Source organism: Octodon degus, unplaced genomic scaffold, assembly GCF_000260255.1.
Source record: "Octodon degus isolate 3935 unplaced genomic scaffold, OctDeg1.0 scaffold00049, whole genome shotgun sequence".
Classification (NCBI taxonomy): domain Eukaryota; kingdom Metazoa; phylum Chordata; class Mammalia; order Rodentia; family Octodontidae; genus Octodon; species Octodon degus.
The window spans coordinates 9,886,135-9,905,279 of NW_004524625.1; the positions used below are offsets into that span (position 1 = coordinate 9,886,135).

At 45.0% G+C, this 19,145-nt stretch overlaps 1 protein-coding gene across 1 annotated transcript in view; it reads right to left on the minus strand.

Moving 5' to 3' along the window:
• Dlg2 (discs large MAGUK scaffold protein 2) overlaps positions 1–19,145 on the minus strand; it is a 1,516,571-nt gene that overhangs the window by 73,337 nt on the left and 1,424,089 nt on the right. The window contains exon 15 of the mRNA XM_004632548.2: positions 197–373. Coding sequence (XP_004632605.1) covers positions 197–373 — 177 coding nt within the window. The remainder of the gene's footprint in view (positions 1–196; positions 374–19,145) is intronic.

Genomic DNA, 19,145 nt, shown 5'->3' on the forward strand with positions numbered 1-19,145 from the left:
CCACCAAAACCTAATATGAGGAGAATGAGAATTTTTTATTTATGTCACCTGTCACCACTAATAATGTCCCTGAGCCCTGTCTAGCTCACTTATACATAATTTCGTGTGAATGGTTTTCCCAGCTCCCTCTTCCCTCATTTCCATTCCCCGGCTAGCTGGAGAGCGAACACCGTGATGCACAAAAACCCACACTCACCTCCGCTTGCTGGGGACGACGCCCATCTCCTCGCTGTCTCCCTCCAGCGTGACTCTCCTCGCCTGCCACCACTCATCGTCAGAAGCGTTGATTACGTGCAGAATATCTCCATACTTAAAACTAAGTCCTTGGCTTGGCAGCCCACTGTCCTTGCTCTTGTCGTAGTCAAACATGGCTCTGAAAGAAATGTCAGAGGGGTCATGGTTAGAAATCTCCGACAGCACAGAAGTAACGTTTACAGTTTTGAATTTTTACTCTTGCTCTGAGAATCTGTCGTCTTGTGGCGATCAGGTCTAGCGGGTGCTCTGGATTGCAAATCCCATTCCCACTGCTTTGTTCCTGGACTGAGGTTAAACTGTATTTTCTTGCTGCTTGCAGGGGTGGCTCTGTGTGTTGTCTCAGAGGATATCAGATGTTAGAAGGTGGTAACAGGAGAAACGAAAGCCAGTTTACCACCTAACTGAGACATTTTTCCTCTCGTTACAAATTTTTAAAATTACCAAAAGAATAAATAAAATGAAGAGAAGCAAAGGTTCTAAATAAAGCATTTTGTGTTATGAAAACATTCCTCCTCATGGATCAGCCCATAGAACTCTTTCCTTTAGAATGGAGAAAAATGGTAACAACTTAAAGAACCGACCAATAGAGGACTCTGATTCTTTCAGACAGCACAATGCTGGGACATCACTGGAGCTGGATGGTTGAAGGGGTTACTGTAATAACCTGAACAAATGCTCAAAATGCAACACATGGAAAAAAAGTACATTTGTAGAGCAACAGATGAAAAGCCTATGCACAGCACCATAAATCTTCTTCTTTCCATGTCATTCTTGCTGTCTGCGTCATGTTTTCCCCACTAAAGAGTCTCTGAAGAGCCTCTGTAAGCTCACTGTGTGGCAGTTTGTATCATGGTCTGCAGGAGTTGGAAGCAGAAAAAAGGGTACACAAGACCTTACTAAGTAGCTGCTATCTCGAGGAGGTGACCTTTATTGGAGGTCCTCTCTGGCCTTCCCCTGCTGTATGTTCCACTCTCAAAAACCACCATTGCACACAAGTATACTATTTCCCAGGAGATGCAGATTTTACCTTCTCCCCGTTCTTGATTCGGTCCTATGAATTTCCTTGGAGTATAACCATTCATGCATGTGAAATAAGCTATATTTGGAGAACAGATTTCCTTAAATCACTGAGGACCAAGTTTGGTTTTTTCTCTTATCATTTTTGCACCCATCAAAGAAATGTCACATCTGCAGTCTTGGTAACCACAAAGGCTGAAGACAGCATCTAACCCTCAAATCCTGTAGAAGCTGAAGTACAGGACGATACTTCCTCCACCCCTAAATGCGGAGTTTCTTGGTCTGAGCTTCCAGAATAAATGATTTCCACCTTGGCCATCTGTATCTTTTTGCTCCAGGGCTCACACAATATCCAAGCCAAGAAAGGGAGTTGGCACAGACAGAAACTCCCACAAGTCCCTTCTCTGACTCTGTCGCATGATGCAATTTAATTAACATTATGGAACTGCAAGTTTTTGATACAGAATTGATCTAGCAGCTCCATTCAGATGGAGCTGCTGTAAGCAAGGATCAAATAATATGCACGCAGCCTCCTGCCGTGGAGGTGTAGGGTGGCCACAGTAGTGCAGGGGTGAGAGACGTGGACTTAGTGGCCATGCTACTGGCCACGTCCTGCTCCTGCAGTGTCGTACACGCAGTTCATTATCTGGGTAAGGTCCTTAACCTCTAGTAGAATTGGTTTTCCTTGTGTATGACAGAGTGGTGATGACAACAGCACTTCCAGTACAGAGCTGCCTGGTAATCACACAGCCCAGTAACTAAGAGACTCACAGCAGAGCCTGGCATGCAGCGCCAACAGTAGGCAGGAACTGTCTTTCCTATTTGAGTGAGAATAGTCTGTATTAGAGATCTCACTTTGTGAAGAAAAAACAAAGAACATAGCATGCTTCTAACTGTTATCCTTCCCCCCCCCCCCAGGCCTATTTGTAAAAGTGGCCTTTGGTTGATGTCGGAGAACTTAGATCTTACCAGCCCTTGAAAGAGCAGTTCACATGCCTCAATGTTCAAACTGGGTCGGTTTCCCTACTTCCCGATTGGGAACCTACAATTGTGCATTCCAGGCAGAGGGGGCCTATCTGCCCAGCCCAGTGCCCCGCCCTCGTGCTGGATCGCTGATGAACTTCCCTGGTAGGAATTTAACTCCTGCTATGGTGACTTGCTCCTAGCGGCGTTAGGCACACCTGTGTTCTTCCATTAAGAGAGGACTCTTGAAATTCACAGCTTGTTTCCCTCAGACTGTGTCCCGTAATCCCCTCCCCCTTTGCTGATTTTACTTGGTCTTCTTTTCTGTAATAATCATACTTCTGAGGCTGAGTATGTTGAGTTCTGTGGAGCCTTGCAGAGACTCATCAGCCCTGTGCATTGGGCCACCCAACCTCATTCTTGTGACTCATCTCAGGCCTGTGAAGAAGATAAGCCACATCTGTCCATCTCCACTTTATAGAGCTAGGAGCCTCACTGTCTAGCCCCAAGCCATGCGGCTTAAAGGCAGCAACTGCAGGCCAGCTGCATTTGGGCCTCCTCCTAGCTCAGTGCCTTTGACGTCAGTCCCTATTCAGGTGGCGGTGGTCACAAGGGGTGAGACTGCAGACTGTGGTGGCTTCCACTACTGATGGAACCGGGCAGCATGGCCCTCTGTAATCCTTGCCTTTTTGCAGCGCTGATGAATTTGTGAAATTCCTGTATTGTCTTGATATCTTTTTTAAAAATTTATTTTAAAGGGAACAGAAAAATATTAGATAAGACATTAGAAACAATATACTTCTTTTTAAAAAACATAAGATGATAGGTATTTAATAGGGGTTGTCATATGGCACATTTAATGTAGTTGCTCAGATTTCAGATATAAACATATAAAATTGGTGAAAGTAAAAATTTTAAGCATTAACTGCTACCTTCAAAAAACTCCTAAATGTATTTGAACTTTGCTTGCTTTGCTCCATGCACCTGGATGGAAATTGCGAGGCGTGGAGACAGCGAAGGCACTGGGCGGGGTGGGCTGCGGTGGCCAAGAAGGCAGGCTCTCGGGCGCTTGCCCTGGGTTTGCAACCTCTTAGCTGTGTGACTTAGGAAGTGACTCAACCTCGCTGGGCCTCAGGTCTTCTTAACTGTAAAACGGGCATAACGACATCAACTACTCAAAGAGTTGCTGTGAGTACTAAATGAAAAGATAGGTACAAAGTACCGCAACCCTTGCTCGGCGCTAGCGAGCACACCGTAAATGATAAGTACCACGACTACTGCAATTTGTATTCTGAAGACGACTGGGCTTTGACCCGTGAGCTCAGGCCCCAACTGTGTCACACAACAGCCGACTTCTGGTCTCTGTGCAAAGACATTTAAAGCACATCTCTGTCCTCAGGACCCAGGATAACGAAAGGACCAAGGCATATCCTCAGTACAGACTGGTGGGGTATTTTCAGTGGTTATGGAAAGCTTTTGTCTCGCCCTCAGCCTTCTGAGTGACAAGGGGCAGGAGAGGAGTGGAGGCTGCTCCTGGTGGTCCCCACGCAGTCAGCCACTCACTGTACTGTGCCCGCCTCTGTGCCCTGGAGTCCATGAGTGGGCGCTTCCCACTGCCGTCTTTGGCAGTAGACCTGTGCGCTGAGGGCTCAGGGACACCTGCTTGCTATGGGCTGTACTTATCCTGGACAATCTGCCCCTTCAGGATTACACTGATTCAGACCTGTGAGGTTCCTAGAGCCGAGCAGCTGACACATTTTTCGGCCTCTGGCTTCTTTGGCTATTACTGGAGCTTCATGTCTCAGAAAAATGCTACAGTGCCCCATCTCCTAAGTTAAAAAGTGATAAGTTCTTTTTAATTTCCTTTATGTGGTAGTTCATTCCAGCGACTTTTATAAAATGCCATTAAGATTCACACTTTCCATGCAGGGGGCTTTTAACAAGTCCATTAGACAAGCGCAATTTGATGCAAATAATGCAAGATTTCCCCATCCCTGCTGCCCTTCTTGAATTTCAATGTGCAGTGAGTGGTCCTTTGTCAACTGGGAAGTCTAGAAAGGGAACAGTGCCCTGTGGATGGTGCCTGTTAGATGTCACACCGTGCACGAGGCATTTTATATTTTCTGTCTCACTCAAGTGGGTTACCCGCCAGGGTGATCGGACTAAAGAGACCTCGTGATTTAAGTCCTAATTTCACCTTCCCTACCTGGGAATTTGAGACATACCACTTAACCTCTGAAGTGACCACTTAACCCCAGGTGACTACTCCCTCAACTAGGAGATGCAGGTCACAATGGCGTAGGCGTAAGTCGGCTGTTGTGGGTGCACAACACCAGCAGTGGAAAGCCGGACACAGCAGGAACTCTACTTTATTATTCTGACAACGATCCTGCTGTATAACCACTTTTTCTTGTCTCATAAGAGAAACGCGACTCAAAGCCCTGAAATGAACAGAGCTAGTAAGTGGCAGAACGAGAATTCTAACATAGATGCATCTCATCCAGATGCCCATATCCTGGACCTTAGAATTCCTGATAAGGAATGTTGAGCTTAGATCTCATCTGCAGGGATTTCATGACTCCACATGATTATCAAAGAATGAATCATGCTTCCAGCCCAACCTCCAAAGAGACCGACATCTGAATCTCTAGAACTTTCTAATACATTGTTTTCCAGTACAGCAAGAGACTTGCTGATCTGGTGACTGTTAAAGTTCCTGAACTGAGATTCCTCTGGATTATCTTGGTGGGTCTGACCTAATCATGAGTCCTTAAAGAATTCTTTCTTGAGATGGAAGAGGAAAACAGAAGGACGGCTTGGAGAGCTCTGCCTTGAGGAGGCCTCGGCCTGTCACTGATGGCTTTGAAATGGAGGAACAGGGCCACAGTCAAAGAAAGTGGAGATCTCTCAAGACCGGGGATGCTTACCAAGTTCTAGCCAGCAAGAACCTAAGAGACGACAGAGCCTGCAGCCACAAGGATCTGAGTTCTGCCGACAATCTGAGGAGGCAGAAACTGGATACTCCCAAAAGGATCCCAGAAACAGTACACCTGGTTGACAGCCTGATTTTACTTTGGTGAGACCTACACAGCTATAAGACAATAAATTGTGCTGCTTTAAATCTTTAGGGTTGTGGTCATTTGTTAGGGAACTAATAGAAAAACAATACTTATGTACCTGACATAGGCTGTTGTATGGTGAAAGGAATTAATACATAAATATGCGGAAGTGGCTGTGGTAATGGTTACTAAAAGGGGCTGCAAGAATACTGAGGAACTTGAAGAAAAAAACCCAATTATCCCAAACAACAACAACAACAACAACAACAACAACAACAACAACAAAAATACAGATTTCAAGGTGCAACAGTGAAACTTCAGGTTCCTTTAAAGAAACCTTATGCTGGATGATGCTGAAGTTAAGGATCAGTTACTAGAAAGAGGTTCTCATTAAGGATGGGAGAAAACTTAGTGAGACTATCAATTGCATTCTCCAGTTATGGAGAAAGGGAAATCACTGGTGGCCAAATGGTACACCGCAGTATGAAGAGCAGGGGTTCCCCAAAGACGTCCCTGTCTCTATCTCTAGGACCTAGAACTTTTAAGGCCTTAGGAGGCATATGGGACATGACCTGAGGTTAAAACTTAGGGTTTTAAAATGATATTATTCTGGATTATATGGGTGGAGCCAATCTAACCCTGTGAAATCTTTAAAGTACAAGAGGCAGAAAGAAAAATAAAAGGAAACAAAACTTTTGTAAGTAAGGAAGAGAAGAGAGGTTGAAGGGAGGGGAAGGAATTGGAAAAAAGGAATCAAGATATATCATGCACAGATACAAATTTCCTACAGTGAATGCAATCATCACGCATATCTAAAGTGTACTGATAAAATTAATTAAAAGCCAAAAGAATAGAGATGGAGCCCGAGATGTCCACCACAGGGCCCGAAAATACAGTAAAGAAGCTGGCAATAGCAGCAATGCAAAAAACCAATACAGAGGACAAGAGACAGCCTGGTTTAATGGGTGGGAGGCAAAGGCCTCCAGTCTGAGGACCCCATCAAAGGTTGTTTGGGATAAAAACAACTAAGCAACAATAAAATTCTCCCAAGTGTCTGTTCTTGGCTAGACTGGTAAAATATCTTTGCTTCATATAACTGCATTTCATTAAATTTCCATAGTTTGAAATATAGGTATGATTCTTTCCACCTTGCACATAAAAGCACTTACTTAGGCTTTAGTTGCTTACATTTGTACTTCACTTAATTTTCACACTAACCCTAGGAGGCTGAAGTTGCTGTCTGTTTTCAGATGAGGAAGCTGTGACCTGGAAGACACAGCCTTTTCCTTCTCTAAAGTTGCCCTTGACTCCTCCTGAGAAACCTACACTTTGAATCTTGAATGAATTTCACTTCTACTGAATCTAAAGCTACAGAAAATAGTAGCTGCCCGGATTCAGCCTCTGCATTGTCTTTGCAGAAAGAAGCCTTTGCAAATGAACAAGCGGCACAGCAACGATTCCCTTCTGGGCTGTGAACTCACGGGGTCTGAAGAGGCCCTTGTTTCCATGACAACTTGAAAGTCCAAGCGGCAGAAGTTTCCACTCCATTTCTCTCACCTCTTGCCGCTGAGGCCTCCGCCCCATGAGAGGTGCTCACATTTCTGCACAGCAAGAAAAAGCAGCGAAGCAGTAGCACGCAGCCCTGGCTCTCGGGGGCGCCCCACTTGGCCTGGCTGGGATGGGCGTGCTGTTTTCATACTGTTCAGCAGCCGGTGGTGGACGGCATATAATGGATAGATGTCGCAGGCAGGGTCCGTTTCACATCAGCCTGTTCTTTCTAGTGGAGTCTCACTGGGAAGATCAGTGCAATGACCTAAGGCTTCATTTTATTTACAAAACAGAGTTCAAGCTTCAACCTCTCACATCGGTGCAAAGGCTAAAGGAGAAAGCAAGGGAGTGTGCTGAGCACAGCAACCGGCAGCAGAGTCACTTCATTTCACCTCTTTCCTGTTGTGGAAATGAGTGGAGGGTTATTTCTACAAGTCTTGGGAGAGGAATGGAGGGTGGTTATCTGTCTGTCTGTTTATCTTCTATCATCTCTCTTTAGTGACTCTTATTTAAAAAAATCAGAATTTTCCATCTCTTCTTGAAAACATCTTCCACCTTCTTGTGAATGTAACGAGTAACTGTTTCAAAAGCAAACATGGCAACCTAGAAGCAGAACTTGAATAGAACTGAGAGAGAGGCAACTAGTGCACTCTTCAGCACAATCCCGTGGCATGATCTTGAGTAAGTGCCTGAGTCTTTTTCGGCCTTAGCTTTTACAAAATTAAGAAGGGGAACAACAACAGCAACAAACCCCGAGGCGCACGCAGCTGTCCTGTTCTATACCTTTGTCCTGTAGACACTTTGAGGAAGTGAAGTAACTCTTCATGAGGCTATTAACTTCTCATAGGACTACATTTGTGTTGTAAAAAAATCACCTAGCTCTGCAGCACCTTCTCCATTCATTCCAGAATGGGCATTAGATGCCGTCTACATTACACTATCCTGTGATCTTTAATTTCTGCCCTGTCACATGGATTGCAGAGAAGGTTTATATTCATCTATCTATTCCCTGGGCTTATGACAAAGCAGATCATCAGCAGAAGTTACTTTCTGTTTTTTAACCTTTCACCTATCATGGGAACATTCCTAGAGTTTCAATAGATATCCTCCCCTTTTCTTCCTTTTTGACTGTATGACCAAAACAACAGCACGAGAGGTCTGAACAGTGTCCAGCATGGATGTCCCTGTCTTTCTTAGGGAATTTTGGACATGTATGCAACATTCCTGCCTCTTAAGGACCTCAGGGTACAGGGAAGCACATGGCTCTGTGCTGATTAACTGTGACATCACAAGGAATTATAACAGGAAGACCCACTGGGTGAGGTGCCAGGCACAGGCAGAGGAAGCTCTAGATTGCCACGTATTCCTCATCAGTTTCAATAACTAATCGTCTCTAGGGAAGAGGGTGGCTGATGCCACCAGCCAACCAGTCTTCATGATTGAAGATACATCTGCTTCCGTGACTCCTTCCTAAAAAGCCAGTGACCAATATGCCATTCTTTATCAAGTGACTATTGAGTAGTTGGCCTTATAGGGTGTCAGGCCCAGGAATTTCTGTGACTGAAAGTTACTCACTCAAAACACAGACACAATCTCCATTTTATAGAATAGAAAATTCTACCAAGTTGTGGATTAAACCACAATTAATCACTAAGAACCATGGAAAACAGTTTTGTATTCTTTAACGATACTCTTATCACATCAGACTGTAACTACACTAGAAGAGAGCTGGAAAAGTATCAATATCCACTCTACCTAAAGAATCAGGCAGTCTTTGTTCTGACTGGAAATGGAACTTGTTGGGCACCCAAAGTCCTCATAACTTGAACCTCCCTCTAGCCATGGCGTTTCAGTCATAACTGAGCAACCAGCACTGTTTCCAGGGGCAACAACATTCCGCCTCACCTCCTCACATACCTGATCTCTTGTGCTCTCCATTCCTCTAGGGACATGGTATGAGCAAAGATTTCAAGTCCCAAAGCCCCATATGTTGGTCATTTCAGATAATGCATCAGCAGAGCCGCTGGGGACAGTCCCCTCCAGCCTTGTGTCTCCCCATGTCCTGGTGTCTCTCAGGCTGGTTTTCACCTTAGTGCAGAAGAAAGACAGCTCCCACACAGGAGGCACAGGAACAACTCTGAGCCTTCTCAAAGGCTGAGCACACCACAAGCCTGTGCTGAATGGCGCTTCAGGCTTCAGGGCTGGGCGACCCTGTAAAGATGAATCATCTTGAAATCGTGGCCCTTTCCCCAGACACCATCAGCTGGAATACCCAGAAAATGAAATAGGAGAAAGAGGACCAGGAACAACTTCAAGAACTCATATGTCCTAGCCCTGTACATTAGGCAATCAGGTACTGTACGTAGATTGAGATTCTTCAGAAAGAAGGATTTCAGCCCCGTGGTTGGAGCTTCAAGGGTGGATCAAGCTTTAATACTCATCTGTCAGAGCCCTGCTGTGAGTAATTAGCAAACTTGTTGTGCTGGAGAGAAATGTGACGTGGAATTCATCATTGCTAACAGAATTTCTTATACAAACATTCATATATATGACTCAAGTAAAGGCCACACGGTGGGGACACTGGACAGTCCTGGACTCACATATCAGATCTGCCATTTGAAGCCTCAGTGGCATTTTTGGCAAATTACTTCGTATCTCTCTACCCGAGTTTCTGGGAGCACCAAATGAGGGGCAAGAATCCCTTTCCTAAGGGCCTTTAGGAGAATTTCTTTAAAAAATGTGTTGGGATCCCAGGAGATGCTCTGTACTTGCTAACTGAACCTAGAATCTAGATTTCTTCCTATGGTTTCACCCCTGGTTCTGGGGCTACAGCTGTTCTGTGCTTCCTAGCAGCGCTTTCCTCAAGTCCTTGCAGAGTGGTGAAAGCTCACTGTCCTGATGAATATATTAGAATGGAAAACATCCAAGAATATGTCATGTGACTGCCCCGACTCTTCATGCGCTTGCAATGGTGGCTTATTAGGCTAGGTAGTGAAGTATTCGTGAACCACAAAACCAGGCTACTGGGCAACCAACTCCCCTTTCTCCAGTGCTAGGCTTGTTATATGTCTATGATTTTTCAGAAAAGTAGATGGGAATTTCAGGCTGGGTTGTGACACAAAAAGCTCTCTAATTAGGAAGGCTTCACCTTAAAATCTCACATATGTCATGAAAGTTTCCACTGTCATCGAGTGAATGTAGGCAGACAGAGATGACAGGTGGCGCCAACTTCACCCAGGTCAACACATTGGGCTCAGAACATAATCAATAATTAGGACAAAATACTTAGGTAACTACTCATCCGCCCAATGGTTGCTAAGTGGCTATGCATAATTTTCATTAATTGTATAAGTTAACAGGAAAATATAAAGACAGTTTTGTCAATGTATTCACTACTCTGCTCGTGAGTATTAGAGTCTCATCTCTGTAGTCAGGAAGAAAAGGGGGTCACAAAACAAGGCTAAATTAAAGAGGACTAAATTTAGAGCCCAAGCTACATGACCTAAAGGCAGTTACTCCAGCTGGGTGTGGCGGTACATGCCGCAATCCACATTTAAGAGTCTGAGGCACAAGGGTCACCTTGAGCTCAAGGGCAGCCTGGGCTACATAGTGAGTTCGAGGCCAGTCTGAACTACATAGTGAGACCCTGTCTCAAAAAAAAGGTGGAGAAGCAAAGAAAGAAAGAAAAAAGAAAAACTGCTTTATTTCATTAGATTGTCAGTGGTTTCCTCATTTACAAAATGGGGTTAAAGCTATTGTGTTCTAGCCACTTCACAATGCAGCTTTCCTTACTTTTATTTCTAAAGCCAGCAAATGTTGTCTTTTTTTTTTTTTTTTTTTTTGGCAGAACCAGGGATTGAACTCAGATCCTTGCATTTGCCAGTCAAGCACTTATCCTGCTGAGCCATCTCCCCAGGCCCAGTGTTGTCATTTTTAAGGGACAGTATTGCACCTTTTTGGTGACACATGGGCTCCTCCAGTAACCACCCATATTCAGTGAACATGGCAGGATCCAATCACAGATTATGAGGCTGAATGAGTTATGGATAAAACCCTCAGATCAATATCTGGCAAAAAGTAAGCAAGACATGCATGTGTGTTTACTGGGGTGTGTGTACTGTGGTGGGGCCCTCAGGATCACCTTATCATTATCTTTTTTTCTTAGCCATAATTTTTGTACACTGTTCTAGGGCTTTTTTCTTAATGATTTTTCAGAAAATGCTGATAAGCCAAATACGGCGCTGCAGTTTAGCTTTGGCAGTTTGAATTCTGTTCAGCAACTTTACATAATTGAATGGGATTTCTGTAGGAAATGTCCCTAGCTTTGGCCAACAGTTTAGAAATTTAAAGGGTAGGGAAAAAAGTCTTCTACTTTTAGTACTTGCAGTTCGTATAACTGTTATCATGTTTTATTCCAATGGTATAATCATTCAAGTTGACATGCCCTATAACCAAGTGTAAGCCAGGCGCCTGTGCATTCATTAATTTGTTGAACATCTATATGCTGGGCAATATGCAAATGGAAATGTCAGCCAGACCTGGGAGCACTTTCCAGTTCTGCTGCTTCTTTGCTTTGTACCTGAAGGTATGATCCTTAACTACACTCCTCTCCTATTCCGTAAGTAAAACACCAATCCTTCCTGATACATATTGTTGGGATTAATTGACTCAGCCCATGTAAAACTCACACAACTAGGGGTTGGGTATATACTAGAGACTTAAAAAAATAATATGCAGTAGTATGGACAGCTATGGTACAACACAATTTCTTAAGGATACAAGTATGATTTAGCTATATTTTGTATTTATTTTAATAATCTATCTAATGGTTATCTGGTCCTTAGAGCAAATGCCAGGGAAAATCTCAGAGCAGAGGCTATCATGGGTCGGGTGGACTGGTAGGGCAGTGGACTTTGTCCTTTCTCATGTATTCTCTTTACACTCAGTAATATTGGATAAGACTGCTCTGAAGGCATGGAATGCTGTGTAATTTTCAGATTTCTAAAACCCTGTAGTCAAGACTTCAGTAATATTCAACAAACACCCCCCAGGTGCCAAGAACTATGTCCTGGAAATAGATTAGTGAGCAAGCAAAGTCATTTAGAATGTCAAGGAAAGGCAGACATAGAAGAAATGATTACTAGCGCATACATCTTTAAAAACAAATGGGCAAGTAAGCCACGAGGATATGTGCTGGAAAGAGCTAGAACTTGCTCCGGAGGACCATGCCGCAAAGGCCCCAGGAGTAGGCGCCATGCAATGTAAGAACGTTCTGATGAGGGTGTCAGCAGAGAGCGGGCACATCGGAGTCTAAGGAGGGAAAGGGCAGGCAGTGGTACCCAGAAAGACCGAGCGGCCTCAACAGTTCAGGTGCAATGGCTGGGGAGATCCACACAGTCCACACGACAGGGTCCTACAGATGCCACGAAAGGCACTTTCTCTTTATCAGGTGAATGGGAAATCTTTGGAGGATTTGAGCAAGATAGAAAGATGAGAAAACTTGCACCGCAAATAGATCTTTCTAGATTTAGGGTGACGAATGGCTTGAGCAGCAACACACTGGGCAAGACAAGATGCTGAGACCCTGGGAAGTAGGCTCACTCACAAGAATTCAAACGGTGGTAGCTTGGCTGGGGTAGAGAGGTAGACAGTGGCTCTAGACATTGTCCTTGGCCAGGGTCCATTTGTCCACTTGTCTCCCTTATTATAATTCTTTTGTAATATTTTCAAATTTTCATTTTCAGAATAAACCTTCTATATCCAGCTAAAGAATGTTCTAGAAAATGAAAAACTTGGATTAACAAGGAAGACAAAACTTCTGACTTCTTTTCCACTCATACTGCTCAGCAGCTACAAGGCCCTAAGAAGAGCTCTGTGTTCTTAAAATCTTAGAGCATGAAAACCTTGGATCCAGTATACATCAGTTCCCAAACACTTTAAGTGACGTGCTCTCCCCACGCATCCCTCTCACGGAGGTGGAACTCAGGACCTTTGCAATGAACCAGGTCCTTGGCCTTCTGCAGTTTTTATTTTGAGACAGGCACTCGCCAGGTTGCTAAGTCTGCACTTGAACTTGGCAGTCCTCCTGCGCTTGTGTGCCCTGCAGCACCACACCCAGCTCCTGCTCTCGCGAATTCACGTCCTGTCACTTCTAAGCCCATCCCTAATCTTAAAGATGCCCATTTGATTTCAAGATGAAAGAGCGATGGGAATTCTTGCAGTATTTTTGGTAAACTTAACAAGGCCTCTGTGAGACAAGTCAAGAAACAGCAGAGAGTCCTAAGGGCTAATCACAGGAATTCTGCAGGATGGTGATGTGATTTGCTCTCTCACAGGGAATCCACCAGCACACAACAGAATTCAGTTCAGTACAGATTTTTATACAGGTTTCAAGAATACTCTTCTTTGTTTGGAGGTTATGTTGACAACAAAACAATAATTCCTTGGAAGAAGAGAAATCTTTTTAGAAGTTTTGACACATTCACAGAGAACAAGAGAAAGTTACAAGGAGAAAATCAGTGGAACAGCCAGTGAAGAATGTGGCTGAGAAATTTAACAGGTGGAAAAACATCTCTAATGAGAGAAGAGAGGAAGGAGAGATCCTACTTCCTGACAAGAAAGCTGGGCTTTGATAAAAAAAAAAAAAAAAAAAAGCACATGGGAAAACTAGGATGAAGGCGCCCACCAGCTCTGACAGCTATTGATCAGGTGGACAGCAACATGTACAAGGAACCTGGCCCTGCTAGGATTCCTAGGAATGTTAGCACCAGCACAGAGAAAACTGGGATAGCGTGGAAGGAGACGTTTAGGCAACAACCCAGAGGTGAGAAGGGGTCGTCCTGCTGAGCAGACCTGGCTACAGGCCCTTGAAACTTGCACAGTCCACAGCCCTCCTCAGCAGCCGTTAGCGTTCCCAAGTCCTGTGATTAGCATGGTTGTTTGGGTACCACCTCGGAACTGGCCTATGCCCTTGGCTTATTTGTCATGGATTCTTTATTCTTACCTGGGGCCCAGTGTTAAGGATTTCTGTCCCCTCCTTCTGTTTATTTACGTTTTTGTCAGCACACATCTGCAGTACCCACGGACTGCGCTCGCTGGGGCAGTGGGTGTGCGCGCACAGCTCGCCTTCATTCGCTTGTGTTTCCTCCCCCTCCCCCTGCTCTGCCTCCATCCACTGATCTCCCTCCCGTGTGCAGATCGCTCCCTATTAAGCGCTTCTGTAAGTATCACAAAGAGAGTGTGCACTGCATAAAGGTAAAATGATGTGCACGACCTTAGCTCTGCCCTCACACGGTGTCTGGCGCCAGCAGCTGAGCCAATACTCTAAGCAAACACGTTGTACTGGCAGTTTGTTAGCTGCCCCAGAAGCGCGGGCGACCTGTCCAGAAGCCCTCCTGAATGGCGACTGTGACAGTACACTGCGGCTGCCCAGCCTTAGTGAGCTGGCCCAATTTCCAGCTCCAGCTCAGCAAGATCACAAGCTGTTTCCAAAAAAGCCAGGGGTTAAGCACAGAGCAAAAGGAAAAGGCACTGTAATCCAAGCTCTGGGTGATACCTTTCAAAGCTGGACCTTCATAATATCTTCAGGGATTTCTCATTACCTCTGCGTTTAACAAAACAGCTTGATATAAAGGACGCAGAAATGCGAATTGTCACTGGCAGGGCTTTCGGTAGGTGAGCGGATTATGAGGTCTGTAGAGCTAACTGCTGTCAGGAGGTGGGGTGGAGTCTCTCCCTCCTAGGGTCTTCCCTTCTCTTTCAGCTTTCTGGACAACGCGTTGTGGGTGCTTCGCCTTCACTGTGCCCCTCCGCCACACCTTCCTGCCTCGGTGCCAACCAGCTGCAGACTAAAAACATGAGTCGGAGTGAACTTCTCCTTTAAGCTGGGGGCCCCCATAGTATTGTATCCCAGGAAAGAGAAGCACCCCGGTCAGCCACATGCATTTGGTATGTGTGCTTCCTGTTTTGAATCAAAGGTCAGAAACAACAGATACATAAACCTGCGAGGAGGTTCATGCCACTTGTAGGTGTCTCACCCTTGGATTTTTAGGAATAACAGCAAGGAGGAATAGAATAATTAGGTAGGATGAAGGCTTGCCGCTCATCAGTTTTCCAAAAAGAAAGTGCATGTTGGGTTTTTTAGAGATGCCCTTCGGAGTGCTCACTTGAGGTGGCAGGGAAGAGAATTTGCTGTTTCACAGTACAGTGAGCTCCAAGGGAGCCGACCGACGTACTGTAAAGCTAGTCAGGGCTGAATGGCGGGCAAAGAAGAGGCTCTTGCTTCGGACAGATTCAGATCAGTTCTGGCAGGAAGGAGTGTCCCCAGCGGCCTTTTTCAATTTCATGTAATCAGTTAGAGAGAAAATGGAGTTACTGACTCCAAGTGCGACAGGATATGGAATAGGTGAAGAAATATGAATTTCAGGGAAGTAATTTACTTAATAACCCACGGAAGTGTGAGTCGCAGGCGCAGTCACAGAGCTCACGAGTTCCTCAGTGGCTGTAGTTGTCGTCTCTCACTCAGCTCGTTTCCTGCTGTGGCCCATTCTGTGTTCTGTGGCCCATTCTGTGTTCTGTGGCCCATTCTGTGTGGCCATCCTTTCCTCTCTCACCTGGCAGTTTCTGTTCTCAGAATGTGATATACTGAACAAGTATTTAGTGGCTTTCAACAATTTCCAGTAATGCTGTTCTGATAAAATGATTGGACAATTAGTTTATTGTAACCTTTTATCATTTTAGATATGAAGATACAGTTTTTTCAGTCAGTGATACCCTAGTCGACCTGCTCTCTGGTGCCATGCTGTGTAAGAGGAAGAGGAAACGCGGAAGGAAAGTTATTGGGCGCCTGCTGTTGATTTGCTACTAGAAGAGGCACCTAATATATTTTGGTGCTAGTAAGAACTCTATGAATTTGTTATTATTATTTTGTAATCTTTGTTTTGGTACTGGGAATCGAACTCAGGCCCTTGTGCTTGCCAGGAAGACATTTGTGCCACTGAGCTGTATCCTCGGCCCTCTTTAATTTTTTAAAAATGTGGTTCAAAGATATTAAATCATTTAGTCACCTACCATGTAAGTGGCAGTATCAGAAACTGAGCCCACGTGCTTGGACCAGTCACTGTACCTGTGTGTTCGTAGGGTTTCTTTTTTTCTCAGGGAGGAGAATCAGACCCTAGTGGATGACTAAATTAAAGCTCCTACTTTCATATAAACTCTCATTTGTTCAGCAGTCATGAATTAACTACCTGCTACATGCAAAAGATCAATGCTGGTTGTGTGTGTGTGTGTGTGTGTGTGTGTGTGTGTGTGTACACACATGCACTTATACCATATGCAAAACCATGTTCATTAATGAGATTCTAGTCTTACATGGCGATAGTTATGGGTACAAGCTATGAGTCAAGGAATGCTGAAACGGTTACATAGGAGAATGACGAACAACATGATGTGGAACAGATTAAGGGAGTCACATTAATTACAGTTGTGTAGAAACCGAGAAGACGGCGTGGGAGATTTGGCATCACTGGAAGCCTTCAGCCACATATACAGTGCGACCAGGGAAGCTGAAAATAAAGAGCAGTAGGGCCAGGAAACAATGAACGAAAGGGGGAAAGTCACAAAAAATGTTTTTGGCATATATATATATATATATATATATAATCTTTTGTTTATTTATTTAACACAGACACAGGGTCTCATATGCAGCTCACTCAGTGATTTTCCTGTCTCAGCCTCCCCAGTCCTGGGATTACAGGCTTACATCATCACACAATGAAACTGGTCTCAGTGGCTGGCTCAGTGCACCTGAGGGATAAGGCCAGGGAGCCACATGGTGCGGGGGACTGAACCCGGGTCCTTGCACTTACCCAAGCAGGCACTCAGTCCACCCAGCTATCTCCCCAGCCCTGGCTTAGGGATTTACGCATCGTCCATTTTTCCTGGAGCTCAGTCAGTTTGCTGAAGCATGAGGTATAAAATGAGGGTGGACAAGTAGGTGGAGAGCAGCGGGCTGGTGTGCGGAGGGCCTCGGAAGCTCTGGGAGGGCATCAGCCGGAAGGTGAGGGCAGCCTCACTCGTAGCACCCCGGCGGGCCTGTGTGCGTATGGCTGGGGCTGAGTCAGCGATAGCTATTGATTCCCTCTGGAAGTCAGCATGTCAGGACTGGAGACAGTTTTAAATTCAACCAGAGTTGATTATTAATGCTATATTTGAACTTTTGTCCTTCTCTATTCAAAAGATCCCAAGTTTTAAGCAGACATATTGCCATGCCTAAAGTTAAAGGGGGACCACACAGGGTGCTAAGGTTTATCTTAGCCAGGTATGGTGGTGCCTACCTGTAATCGTAGCACTCAGGAGGCTGAGGCAGGAGGATTGCCACAAGTTTGAGGCAGCCTGGGCTACATAGGGAGTTCAAAGCTATACAGTGAGACACTATCTTAAAAAGAAAAAAAATTTCTTTTGGCTCACACTTTGTAAAGGTTTCAGTCCTCAGCTGGCTGGCTCCAGGGCGTCCTGGCACGGCAGAGGGTAATCACAGCAGAGGAGAACCAGTTCATGGTGGACAGAAGGCAGGAAGTCAGGAGAGGAGTGTGGCAGCCCAGCAGAGCCACAGCTTGCTTCTCCCTTCGACCTTTTCCCGGCTACCCACCCTGTGGGTGCTGCCACCCATACGCAGGGTGGACCTTTCCATGATCCACACCCACAACTGTGCCAAAGCACCAGTGGGGCAATCACACATCCTTCATCCCAGCCTCACATTAGCCTCGACCCGGCTCCCTCTGAAAAGCCCCAGCTGGGACCACAGGTGGCCTTGGGGGACACCTAGACACAAGTCATAATGAACACAAGGCTGCCTGGAGGCTCCACAGTTCACAGCGCTGGCAGCCACCTGAGGGAAGACTTCACTAAGTCCTACAGGGAAAGACTAAATCTATACTATTGTAGGTGTTGCCCAGCGGCTCAAGCTCATTTATTAGTTATTTTTCAGATTCATACTGGGGATAGGCTGTTGACAGAGTGTCTTCATATTCTTTCCTGGATCCCAAAGAAGCAGCACACTGTCCCTTTTGATTTGTACAGAGACCAGAGAAACGAGGACTAGAAGGGCAATGGTGATGATGACACAATCATCCAGTGACAGAGAGCTGATGGCCACTAAGGGCCAGGCACGCGAGGCCTTTAGAAAAAATGTACAAAAAATGTACAATAATTGTGCAAGTGGGGCTTAACGTTTTCATTCTGTAGAGAATGAAACTGGGATTTTAAAAGTTGAAATGATCTAAGGGCAGCCAGCTGGTAACTGGTAACTGGTTGACTCATTTAATTAATTATTTAATTAATTTTCTTGCATTTTGTGCAGGGTCTCACTATGCAGCTCACACTCACAGTGATCCTCTTGTTTTCAACCTCCCCAACACTGGGATTACAGGTGCAGGCCACCACACCTAGACTTGGTCACCGGTTCAGTATGCCTGGGGTGGGGGCGGTGCAGCATGCGGTGCCAGGGATTAAAGCCCAGTCCCTAAAAGCAGATGCTTAGTGCACTGAGCTGTCTTGTCAGCTCTTGACTCAGTATTTAAACTAAGGTCCTTTGGCTTCAGGTCCTTAGGCTTTGTGTCCCCCGAAGTCACATAACACTATGGGCGCACACGCGGGGTGCTGAGAGCAACCCTTTGCAGCATTTTCGCCTTGTCACGTCCCATCCTGCAATGTTCCAGGAAGCTACCATGTACCTGCACATATGTAGGGAGTTCTCGGATTGTGAGAATACCAGTGCACACACGTTCCTGTAACTGAGACCCCGAAAGAAGTCTGAGCTAGAGATGCAAAGCGTCATCGGCAATCACCATGATTGCCAATGGCTATTTAAAAGGCAGGGTGAATGATGTGGCTCGGTTTACTGCTATTGATGTGCCAACAGAATTATTTTGCATTGTGCAAAAGGGCCCCAAATAAATGTGGTCTGTATTTTTAGCATATTGAAAGAATATAAAACTCAGGAAAAGTAAGGCAGCAATTTAAGGAGGGTTGCTAGGTTTTTCCTTTGCTTCAAAAATTTAGTGTTCTTTCATTTTAAAATTCTAATAAAACATGATGAATAAACTAATATGGATCAAATCTGTATAGCAGATGCTACTTCTTAACATTTGGGAGGACATTTTATTAATTTAATCTGCCTCTGATTTTAGGATTTCCCTCTACGTGGGGAGTTGATAGTATTTTTTTTCTTTCAATTCTGTACTATTGAATTAACTTTGAAACTTTGAAATTAAGCCGCCTCCTCCTCCTCCTCCTTCACCTCCT